The sequence below is a fragment of the Homarus americanus genome, unplaced genomic scaffold, assembly GCF_018991925.1.
Source record: "Homarus americanus isolate GMGI-L3 unplaced genomic scaffold, GMGI_Hamer_2.0 scaffold25483, whole genome shotgun sequence".
NCBI classification, from domain to species: domain Eukaryota; kingdom Metazoa; phylum Arthropoda; class Malacostraca; order Decapoda; family Nephropidae; genus Homarus; species Homarus americanus.
In genome coordinates, this window is record NW_024726235.1 from 324,806 (window position 1) to 337,343 (window position 12,538).

A 12,538-nucleotide genomic window follows, 5' to 3' on the forward strand; every position below is an offset into this window, starting at 1 on the left:
TAAGGTACACTATAGCTGCAAATATGAAATTTCTATACAGGATCCCACCCAATAAGACACACATAATTATAAAACCACCATTTTAACAGAAAAGATGTTCAGTATCTGTAGATTTGTTTCACTGAAAGCCACAAAAACAAACTGTACAAATTCAAATCCTTTACCTTTACCTTGTGTTAAAACTACTTAACTTTATTTCTAGCAACTTCTGGAAAAAATAGCATCATCAGTTTGTTTTGTACTTTCACCCAAGATTAAAACTGTCACAAAAAACTTGCTTCACATCTCCAAAGAAAATGTTATGTTAGGTTGAGTTTAGTGTGGGATAAAAATACAAGGCTTCTATATATTTTTTCATTTATCTTTGTTTGTTTAATTGGATTACCTGAAGATTAGACACCAGCTTATTTCACCCAATTACATTATTAAACACCCTAACGCGATCTGTGGGGTTAGGTTAGGTTAGTTTAGGTAAGGTTAGGTTACGTTAGGTTAGGTTAGTTTAGGTAAGGTTAGGTTACGTTAGGTTAGGTTAGTTTAGGTAAGGTTAGGTTACGTTAGGTTAGGTTAGTTTAGGTAAGGTTAGGTTAGCTTGTCTAATCATCAGGTGAAATAAGGTGGGATTCCTAATCTTCAGGTGAAATAATCTTGGCTGTCTACTCTTCAGGTGAAATAAACCATGACGGAACCCTATACTGTAATTGGTTTGGTTAGGTTAAGGCTATGTCAGGTAAGGTTTTGATTAAGGCTATGTTAGGTTAGTTTTATATTCTGTTAATGTTATAGCTGGTTAAATGTCAAGTTAATGTACGTTAGTCTCGACTATCTGTATGATGAAGTCCAATCAGTTGTTTAACTTGTTTTGTTCTAGTCGTTGCCGCTGCCTTTAAATGTGCAATCAAGTAATATATTTAAAGTGCTTCACCCCCAGTGCAAAGGTGCCAATGCTTCCTATAGTCTTTGTTAAGGGAATGTTCATTGGTTATGTTTTGTCAAACTGTGTTAAAGGGTCGCCCAGCCCTGTACACGGCACCGTGGCCCTAAAATAGAGCTTGGTACACTTCTGGTTTCTCCTCTTTAAGAAGTCTTACTTCGGCGACGTCAACGTCAATGCAACCCCATCGTGCATATTTCACATGGCCACGCGGAAAGTCAAGGGGAATCATCTCGGCAAATGGATCGATTTCCATGGACATGTTGTCATCCCGTTTTGAGGCTATGTCATCAAAGAAGAGTTGTGAGAAATCTGAAACATAGTTCTCCCAGAACACAAACGTATCAGAACAGCTTTTACATTTCTAAAAGAAATTTTCCATGAGACGATGCAGAATTAGGTACAATCTCTGAAGCCTGCTGGAGGAATTCTAAGCTGCAGCTCTGTCTATATATATTGTTAATAACTAAGGTCTAATGGTTATTGTCATAGCTAACGGATTTAAAAGGTTATTTTTATTTTATTCTTTGACTGGGAAAATTTCCCGTCACCAAGGTTCAGTTCTTGCCGCACAATTATTGTGTTTATTCAGTAATTATCAGACCTCGCATAGGGTTTGGGTCAGTTCTAGAATTATTACAGGAATCAAGGTAAATGAAGAAAATAATAGAGATCAAAAGTTTACAAACCTAGATAATTTATTTCCTCAAATTTTCTCAAGATTTATATAGTAATAATTCACTCACAGTCATTCCTAGTCACACTACAAAATACACAGTAATGAAAATGGTGTTCCTACTGGGGACCTTACACAGTTAATTCACTGTAAACCGTCACTGTAATGTTCAGGGTTCAATCACCGATTTTCAATATACACAGTCACTTTGATTTTCAATGTACATGGCTGTAATTTTCATTGGTCGCAGACTCGCTGTTACACTATCCACGGCCAGCCCTGGAGGAGGAAATGGTCGGCACGCCTGCATCCAGAGACATGAGAAAGCAACAGAGAAAAATACACCGAGAACTTTCCACTCTGGTCGCCCTGAAAAGCTGGACAGCAGTGTGCTTAGCCTTAACTTCACTTTATCCTCTTCGCCACCTGTTAACCGCTTGGGCGGTCAGCCACGGCTCTGTTACGCACTGTTGGCAAGTACTTGTTCCAGAATGTGTTTGAACCTGAAATGAACTCACACTTGGTGCCATCACAACACACTGACAGACTATTGCAAGAGTTCACAACTCCCACTCCCCAAAAATGATTGCCCTGGCAATTTTCTGAACTTGTGGATTCTTTAATCTAGTAGGGCGGGCATCCTCTTGTTGAAGGTGTGAGCACTCGAGGTGCTTATGAATTTCTATTAAATTACCCCTTGCCCATCTATGGTATAAAGCAAGCTATGCAACTGCGGGCACTCGAGTCTCTCTGGGTACCTGAGGTGCCGGAGTGTAGGCACCAGTTTGAGGGCCCTCTTTTGGACGTCCTCAGTCTATTGACAGTCTCTAGCATATCTCGGAGACCAGATAGGATGACAGTACTTCAAACAGGGAAGCACTTCATTTTTCACAATGCCCACTATCTTAACGTTAATTGTGCCATTTCACACACGGTATACTTTAACCTATTTTAAAAAAGCAGACACTTGGGCGTATTAAGGAAACACAGACCAGATAACTTTGTTAAAGTCCTTCGTGACGAAATGTTAGGAATAAAGTTATCTCTCTGGGTCTGTTTCCATTTGTCCCGAGGAATCATATCCATAATGTTATCTTTTAACAGATCATACAGCTTAATGAAACATAGACAGTATACGTTGGTCAAAACAGAAAATTGGTGAAGACAAAATACAATGACAATTTGAGCATAGCAATCCGTAAATATACAACATGCCTACATATTCAGGTAAAGGGTATACTTCTGTTGACGACTACTGATATGAAGATGATGCCTAACATTTAATCTATATTAGAAACATATTTCAACGAAAGCAAAACAAATAAATTTAAAACCACAACCCTAGGATGAGCATTTCGCTGCACGTTAAGCTCATAGCTCAATGTATTATTCCAGGCAGCTCAACAGAATGCTCCTAGCTGACACTACGTCCTCTGCTAGATGTCCTAACCGTATGGAATTTCTCAGGATGGGGCTTTTATCTATGAAAGGCGTTCATGTCACAGTAGTTATAATCGCTTGTGGCGATGTTCTCAACAGTATCATAGGTGCAGGACTCTGCTAATCTTTGCCCCATGGGTGCTAGTCGTATATTGACATAATCTTCCTCGTTGGGGTAGGTGGTGTCAGTAGTGTTTGAAGATTGCTTTCGGGAGGCCAGGGAATGAGAAGCATCACTAGAACATTGACGGGAAGCTGAAGAATGCAAAGAAGACTCTGGATTATGGGATATGTTGCCTTGGAAAAATTTTTCATGCTTCAGGATTTCCACCTCCACGGGTTTCACTTCCTTGGCAGTCACGTAATCAAGTTCGTCGGCATGTGCTGGGGGTGAGGTGAAGTTTTGGCGACGTGGCGGCTGAGGCGGTATTATAGACTGGTGCTTCTCCCTGTGCAGGGCCCAAGGATCACCACCTTGCTGTTCCTGAGGACCATTACTTTTTGTGGACGACTGCAGAATCCGAGGGCCATTACCCTCTTGCCTTTCCGGTAGACCGTTTTTCGCAGGGAACATCTGATTTTGCAGCCATGTCTGAAATATAAAATTGATAGTTGAGCGAATTCACTTATATGATCATACCAAGGAGGACCTCCTTCCATCATGCACACATGCACACACACACCCACAATTATCGTGAGAATATGTTAAGGTACGTTGACGTGTCCTAGGTAAGTGAGTTGACATTTACTTGCCTGGTATTTTTTTTAATTGTTTTGACAAATTTTGGTGGAAATGTGGTTTTCCAGGTTTTTTATGGGAAAAGTCACGTAAACATTAAAAAAAAAATCCAAATTTATTGCGTGCACTCACTCACAGATCACTTGTGTCCCTCTAAATGCCCTTGACCCTCACCCTTCTCTATCCAGTGACGTTTGAAGAACCCGGTCAATTTCCCTCGTTTCACATTCATATTGACGTTCTCACTTTAATTTTTTAGCACAACTTTGCTTACACAGCAATCAGTGTGAACCTTTATACAGATTAGACAGATAAGGAAATAAGGATGAGTGACTTACCGGCGCCGAGCTAGACACCATAAAGCGCACCAGCAACACAATGACGACGATGCTCAGCACTAGCAGCACTCCCACCACCGACAAAACAGCAGATAACACCACCACTATCAACGACACTGGCGCTGTTAATAACAAAGCAACTCAGGTAATTACAGAAAAAGAAACCATCCCAGTATATGTGATATGTTCAGGGTTATATCAGGGGTTAAAATTGTATGAGACTTAATTAGTGTGTCAGTGTGGTCAAACAACATTAGTCTGATTTAGTCATGTCAACTGTGAAAATCTAAGGTGACCTCTGGTATAAGGTTTAGATTCTTGATTCACAGCTCACACAACGCACGTAAATTTTGGCTGTACAGTATAGACACACTATTAATGCCTTCTGTGCTTAGCTATTTAGGGTTAAAACACAAGTAAAGGCTAAGATTATAATTTATGTACCACAAAAGTATAGTCGACACAAACTGTTAATACGAAATACAAAAAGCCACTAGCAGTAAGACTATGCAGTAGTGTAGGGAAAACCTGTGTGTGTGAGGGAGGGGGGTAGGAGACGCATGGGTCACTTACTTGATGTGTGTTTGGGGTCGGTGGGCAAGGGGTGGGCCACGTATATACTGCCCGTCATGTTTTCCTTCACCTCCATCCTGATGTTGGAGCCATAGTTTATCCTTACCGGGCTCTTTAGTGTGAAGCCATTACCGATGATCTTGAGACAGAAGTGGATAGGTTAGCTGGAGTGAGGAGACGGGTGGGTTTGGACAGGGTGGGCTATGAGACAGCTAACGAGCCGATCAGTGATGAAGAGGATAAAAGTAAGTAAAAGTAAAAGTAAAATACCTTAGGCAATAGAATGTCTTATAGGCTTTGGTGTTTGGGGTAAGGTCAGGATGGATGAGGGTGGGATGGTTAATTTAGGTTAAATTTTACTTTGTTAGATTGAAAAATGTTACGTTAGATTGGGGGGCAGACTTATGCATCGTTGAATTAAAACTACCTTTTTATGAATGTTTTATGTAAATAAACAATTATACGCTTTTGATTTCATGATGGATGCGCTTTGATTCGCAACAAATATACTAATGGCAAAGAAAATGCACTGTATGGAGCCCGTTCCGTTTGATACCCATTCCTGTGAATGCTTGTGATATAACAACATTGTCCTCACGTGTGGGAGACCTCGCACAGTAATGCTGTTGTAATACAAGCATTCGCGTGATTTTCATGAGAATTTGCAAAACAGTGTGTATACATTTTCTGAGACAGAGTGTAATGTATATATACGTGTCACAAAATGCGTCACCTTATATTGGTCATTGGTAGTGAGCTTTAAGTTCAGGTGAAGATGAACGCCAGGCAGCAGACCGAGATCACCACACCCGTCTGTGGACATCTTGAGAAGAGGTGTACCCTCTTCGTTCATACACAGGCTCATATCATTCTGGTTGATGTTCAGCAGCAAGGGCGCCGCTTCCGTCGCCAGGATTGTGAAATTCTCATCTTTTTCTAGCCGGAACTCGACCGGATCGTCGTTGACTGTTAGGTTCCATATGGATTGACCTGACACAAGCGACAAGTTAACAACAAAAATAATAATATAGTAATAAAACTGTAATAATAAAAGTTAGCATGTTAAAATCCATGGAAATACTGTACTGATGTGCTATTCGACGTGAGCGATCACCCAAGTGGGCGGTCGGTCACGTCTCTGTTACACACTGTTAGCAAGTACTGGGCATGCACCGGCTCCTGAATGTATCTGAACCTGCTCCAGAGATGGAGAACTCTCTATAAATAAATCAAGGTTCATTTTTACGAAGGGAAAATATTAAAGTTAAGTCAAGAATCGGATTCACAAAAATTCGTACGATGAATATTGCTTGTAACTGAAGATGTTTAATCAAGGAATTGCTTAAATGGTTTACTTAAACTGAGACTCTAGGTATGTTCACTGGCCAACTGTTACTATATACTGACCAAAAGATTCCCTAAATTTTATCTCTACGTGGTACTGAGTAAACGCGTCTATATAAAGTAGTCTTTATTGTATATAGTTACTTTGGAGGATTTTTATTTTTCCTTTAGCTTAATCAACCAGTTATGACCATTCTTACCTCTTCAGTTATAAGGACTATTCATTGTACGAACCTTTGGAATCAGCGTCCAGGCTATTAAAAGTAATGCCAACAGGAGAGATAGATAGTAACACACCTTGTGGACAGTCGGTCATAAATTGTACGTTTGCCATGACAAGGTAGAGAGGTTGGCGGGGGTGGGGTATGTCTGGCCCACTCGCCACTAGTTGCCCCGCCAAAAACAGCTCGAGCTTGGGGAACACCTGTAGCTTCGCCTGCGTCCATTTTTCCTGTCCACTGAAGGCTTTCTCCTTTGGCAACCCCAGCGTAAAATTTTTCCCATTTCTTGTCACTGTCACCCATAGATTCTTGTCCAAGGGCTCAGCCAACATCAGGTTCAGGGATGACCCCAGGACGGTCTGTTCCATACCACGGTGAACCGTACAACCTTCAAGAGACCAAGGTTATGAATCAAAGGTCAGAGGTGGTCAAGGGAAGATTATAGTAGGGCAACACTCACTCGGGGGTCAAGGTCAGTGGTGGCTGGGGTTTAAAGTTCATTTACCTGTGTGTGTGTGTGTGTGTGTGTGTGTGTGTGTGTGTGTGTGTGTGTGTATGTGTGTGTGTGTGTGTGTGTGTGTGATTTTAGTAGAGATAATTTAGTTTTTAACAGAATATAACGTATAGTTACTAGGATTTACTCTTCAGCATGGCTTAGAATCAGCAACACAGTATAGTATACGTTTAAGACTTTCAAATCTGGCCGACATGAACTGTTGCAGTCGTGGCGGGTCACACGGTGTAACGCGTGACAGGTGCGAGAAAGTAATTTTCTTTAGTATAGTACAGGTGCTCGTGGTGTTCGTGGACAATCACTCAGATAAACCTTCCATGAAATTGTGTAAGAAGCAGCAAACATAGGCTTTAGCGGAGGTATTTCTTCAACCGTGCAACAAAAATTTTATTTACCACACAAACCGAGGAAAATCAGGGGTTCATAACACTCGTGCATGGCCTTATATTGGGACGAGAGAAGTAATCCTGGCATCAATCAGTAGCGTACAGTAGCTGTATTACACACACACACTGGTATTTTCCCCAAGACACATCCATTATTTGGACTGATTAAGTATCCTGGCTTAGACTCTATTAATTCAGTAATACAGATTCTCCAACAAGTGAGATATGCCGTCTGTGGATATTCAAGAATATATAATTATCTAATTCCTTCTACCAGATCATGAGCGGCAGAAACACTTGAGTTGGTGTTTTATGTATGTTCATGTTTACAATTTATTCCAACGTGTCTTTTATCTAGCGCACTAGTAGCCGCACCCCATATTGCATAGACCAGTGCAAAGTGTACAGGATCGCCCTCTTTGTCCGCTCCACACTTGTTGAGCAGCCGTAGTTAAGAGGCAGCAAAGAATAAGTGTTTCTCTTCTCCCAAAAAGTGACGACTATTCTCAGATATGATATAGGCTAAGTGGTTTTCCTATACGACCAAAGGATCACACAGTTAGACAGTATTGTTATTTCCTTCAGGCATGCAACAAGCTGTGCAGTGTACCATGGAATATAAACACTTTGACAAAATTTTTTGTACCTTAATAAGAACATAAGAACATAAGAATGGAGGAAACTGCAGCCTATTGGCCCATACTGGGCAGTCCCGTTTACACAGAACCCCTATTGCTCATATAAGCATCCAACCTATGTTTGAAGCTATTCAGCATATTCGAGTTAATGATGATATTTGGTAACTTGTTCCATTCATCCACTACTCTGTTTCCAAACCAGTGTTTACCTATTTCACGCCTAAATCTAAATTTGTCTAATTTAAAACCATTGTTATGAGTTCGCTCCTGGTTGGATAGTTTGAGTACCTTTGTAATGTCCCCTTTGTTTAGCCCTGACTTCCACTTATACACCTCTATCAGGTCGCCCCTCGCTCTACGTCTCTCGAGGGAGTGCAAATTAAGATGCTTTAACCTGTCTCTATGCTCAAGGTACCTAATGCCCGGGATTAATCTTGTCATTCTCCTCTGAATTCTTTCCAATGATTCTATATCCATTCTGTAATACTGTGACCAGAACTGAACTGCATAATCAAGGTGTGGTCTCACAAGAGCAAGATACAGTTTTAGGATGACCTCGCTAGTCTTGTAACTAACACTCCTTTGTATGAACCCAAGTACTTTATTAGCCTTGTTACGAGCAAAAACACATTGTTTACTTGGCTTAAGGTTCCTACTTATCATTACTCCTAAATCTCTCTCGCAGTCGGATTTCTCTATGGCATCGTTGTTCATCTGGTATCTGGTTTCCCTGTTTACATCTCCTATGCTGAGTACTTTACATTTGTCCACGTCGAATTTCATCTGCCACTTTTCAGACCATTCGAAAAATTTGCTTAGATCTTCCTGTAGATTTGCTGAGTCCTCGTCAGATTTAATAACACGTCCTATTTTAGTGTCATCAGCAAATTTACTTATGTTGCTGTCTATGCCGATATCTATGTCGTTTATGTATATAATAAATAATAATGGTCCAAGTACTGAGCCTTGGGGAACTCCACTTGTGACGTTGCTCCAATGGGACTTAGTGCCGTTAATGCTCACTCGCTTTTTCCTGTCCTGTAACCACGCTCTAATCCATTTAAGGATGTTACCTTTGATACCATGAGCTTCTACCTTTCTAATTAGTCTTTCGTGGGGGACTCTGTCGAGGGCTTTGCTAAAGTCGAGATATACCACATCATAATTGTGCCCCTCGTCCACCGATTCGAAAGCTGATGAAAAGAGTGTTAATAGATTAGTTAGACAAGAACGTCCGCTTGTGAAGCCATGCTGGGAATCATTGATCAATCGGTGCTTCTCCAGGTGATTTCGAATAGAGTTTGAAATGATTGCTTCCAGTAATTTGCCTACTATTGATGTTAGACTGATTGGGCGGTAGTTAGAGGATAGTGATCTATCCCCCTTCTTGAAAATCGGTATTACATTCGCTATCCTCCAGGATTCTGGTACTACACCTGTTTTTAAGGACATGTTAAACAACTTTGCTAAGGGCATACTAAGCTCTTCCTTACATTCCTTTAATACTCTGGCAAATATCTCATCGGGACTAGGTGACTTATTAGGCTTTAGTTTGTCTATTTGCTTACTAACATCGTTACTAGTCACTACTATCTCGCTTAATTTGTTTTCTTCACTATCTCTGAATAGAGTCGGTGCCTCGGGTATCATGTTTAAATTTTCGGTGGTGAAAACTGTTGAAAAATATTTATTCAAATTATTGCTCATTTCTCCGTCGTTATCAGTGAGCTCGCCGGTATCTGACCGTATTGGTCCAATCTTTTCTTGTGTTTTAGTTTGATACATTTGGTAGAATCCTTTGGGGTTTGTCTTCGCCTCCCTTGCTATCCTAACCTCATTATTCCTCTTGGCTTTCCTTATCTCGGTTTTAACCCTACTTGCCAATATCTTATAATAATCCTGGAGGTAAATTTCGCCACACTTTATCCTTCTACCTATAGCCTTCCTATGGCCAATGATGTTCTTTAAATAATTATTTATCCATTTTGGGTCATTGTTGTCTGATCTGAGTTTTTTGTATGGTATGTTCTGCCTTTGTGCATTAAGTAACTCATTATTCAAATTGCCGTGGAACTCGGCAGTCTCAGATGTCGTTATCAGGTCGGAGTCATCTGTCAGGTTCACAGCCAAGCGCGACACCCCCTCTCTCAGCTGCCTCTTTAAACTGTCAAAGTTTGCCCTTCTGAAATCTGGTACTTTAGTGGAATTTTCCTTACGTCTGCCCTGAAAATCTAACTGGAATCGAATTTCTTTGTGATCGCTGTTTGCAAGTTCGTTGCCTACCTCGACATTGCTAATGAGGTTTTCTCTGTTCGACAGAACTAAATCGAGTATATTATTACCCCGTGTGGGTTCGGTTATATGTTGACTTAGGAAACAGTCCTGGATCGTCTCGAGAAAATCCTCTGATTCTGAGTTACCCGTAAGGTCAGTCCAATCTATTTGGCCAAGGTTAAAGTCGCCTACTATACAGACTTTGTTGTGTATGGAAGCCCTGCGCATTTCATCCCAGATAAGTCGCTCATTGACTCTATCAAGATTGGGAGGTCTATATATTACTCCTGTGATTAATTTTTCCCTACCGTCGCTTAATTCTATCCAAATTGTTTCTGTATTCCGCTCAGTTTTTATTTCCTTATTTATTTCACACTTCAGATTATCCCTAACATAGATTGCTACTCCGCCTCCTTTCCTGGTTTGCCTATCGGTATGGAACAATTTGTAACCCGCAATTTGGTATTCGACCGGCAACTCACGTGAGTCTAGGTTGATCCATGTTTCAGTGAATGCTATTATATCGATTTTTTCGGTACATACCAAGGCCCTAATATCATCCATTTTGTTTCTCATACTTCTACTGTTCGCATAGTAGACATTTAAGTTAGTCGTGTTCTGAGTCCTCCCTTTACCGCGTTTAGTTTTAAACTCCCTGTTTAATTTAGTTTTGTCATCATTCCTAACACTATTTCCCTGTAATCTTTTACTTTGTTTACCCGCTCCCACTGCAGTTTCCCCCACCCCCGTGCCCATATGTTCCCCTAGCAGTTTAAAGACTTCGATATCCTTTGAACTGCCCCCTCTAGAGACCCAGCCAGGGTTGCCACCCCATCCCGAGACAGGTGCACCCCATCCCTAGCATAAAGGTCCCTTCTGCCGTAGAAGTTGTCCCAGTTGTCAATGAATGGGACAGATATTGACTTGCAATATCTGTCAAGACGGTCGTTGACACCAACCGCCCTTGACAACCATTCACTGCCAACTCTCCTTCTAGGCAGGACACGGCATATGATAGGGATCCCTCCCTTAGACCTAATACGATCTATAGCTGCCTTGAACTTATCAAGAAGCTCCTCGCTCCTACACCGTCCAATATCATTGCCTCCTGCACTGAGGCAGATAATGGGTTTTTTCCCATTACCAGACAAGATATTGTCCATCCTGTCAATTATATCCCCCACCCCAGCTCCTGGCAAATACACCCTCATCCTATTTTTGTTTTTACCACAAAAGGCCCTGTCCATGTACCTTACCTGTGAGTCACCAACAATTAAAGTTTTTATACCTTCCTTGTCATCCCTGTCCCTGACTGTACTAACGTCCAATTCGTCTATCAAGGGACTGAACGAGTTGGTACACTTAGCTGTTGTTGTCGTTGTTGTCGTATACTTGTTGTACTTCTTCACCACCAGCTTCGTCTTCCCACTACTCACAACCTTCCACTCGCTTGAGTTTTCGTCAGACACTGGCTTTCCCTGTCCAGCCTCCCCTTTTAACCTCGCCAGCTCTTCCTTTAATTTCAGGTTCTCCAATGTGGCCCTCTCAATTTCTTCCTTGGCCCTCGCCAATTCTTCCATGGACCACTCCAGTTTGGTCAACAAACTCACATACCCAAGACCGCACATAGCACTGGCCATATCTGATAATTATCCCTCGGGAGCTAACCCTGCCGTGACCTTTCCCCTAGTGAGGTCACAATCTTATCATCTAACTTATATTAACCATTTACGGATTTAAGGATCGACTGCTGTCCTTGGTAACGAGAGATAACTATCTTACCATCCTGAAAATCCAAGGCGCTGATAAAGCTGGCAAAGGCGACCGTCAGCAACACTGTGACGCTGCTGCTCATGTTGCTTCTTGAGGCACTCGATCTTTGTAGGTTTACACCACGGTTGGCCCTGTGTACAGTAGGACCACTTCTCTGAAGCTGATATTGTGAATGATTTTTGGTGGTTTTGGATAATAAATGAACAGTCCAAGCCACAGAGTCTGTGGTGCAAGGCTAGGCTGAGGACTCCAACTATGAGCAACAGTGAGGAAGAGACGCGCGATGAGTGCTTACGCTACCTCGCCTGGCCGCTCACTAACTGGTCCTTTTATCTCTACAACTTAAAACTGACGTCACCAGTGTCATACCCTGACTGATTTATTAATCCATATTACTTTCTATTCCATTCGTAATAAAACAAAGGACCCAGAATAAAAATCCTCAAAGACGAGTGCCTTTACTCTTCGTTTTCCTACAGAAGAATAGTGAATCTAATTGTAGCAACCCTTTAACAACCACCGCGTTGTCCTTACTTGCGTGCGCCAGTTGAATCTTTTCACACCATAACTTACTGCGGAGAAAATTTTACGTACCAGTCTTTGGGAATTCGGTAGCCCCCACAAAAGTTCTCGCAAATTCAGGCTTAAACTTGTCTGAGTGGTAAAAGTTCCAAAACAACATTCTTCC

General features: G+C 41.5%; 1 protein-coding gene across 1 annotated transcript; it reads right to left on the reverse strand.

Annotated features, from left to right (window-relative positions):
• Nucleotides 1-1,601: 1,601 nt before the first annotated feature.
• LOC121865388 lies at nt 1,602-12,184 on the reverse strand. The gene is made up of 6 exons (XM_042364728.1): nt 11,860-12,184; nt 6,342-6,653; nt 5,434-5,690; nt 4,701-4,839; nt 4,128-4,249; nt 1,602-3,642 (listed from the first exon to the last, which is right to left on the reverse strand). Exons 1-6 carry the CDS (start codon nt 11,930-11,932, stop codon nt 3,088-3,090), a joined length of 1,458 nt encoding a protein of 485 aa, XP_042220662.1. The 5' UTR covers nt 11,933-12,184; the 3' UTR covers nt 1,602-3,087.
• Between the last annotated feature and the right edge of the window lie 354 nt (nt 12,185-12,538).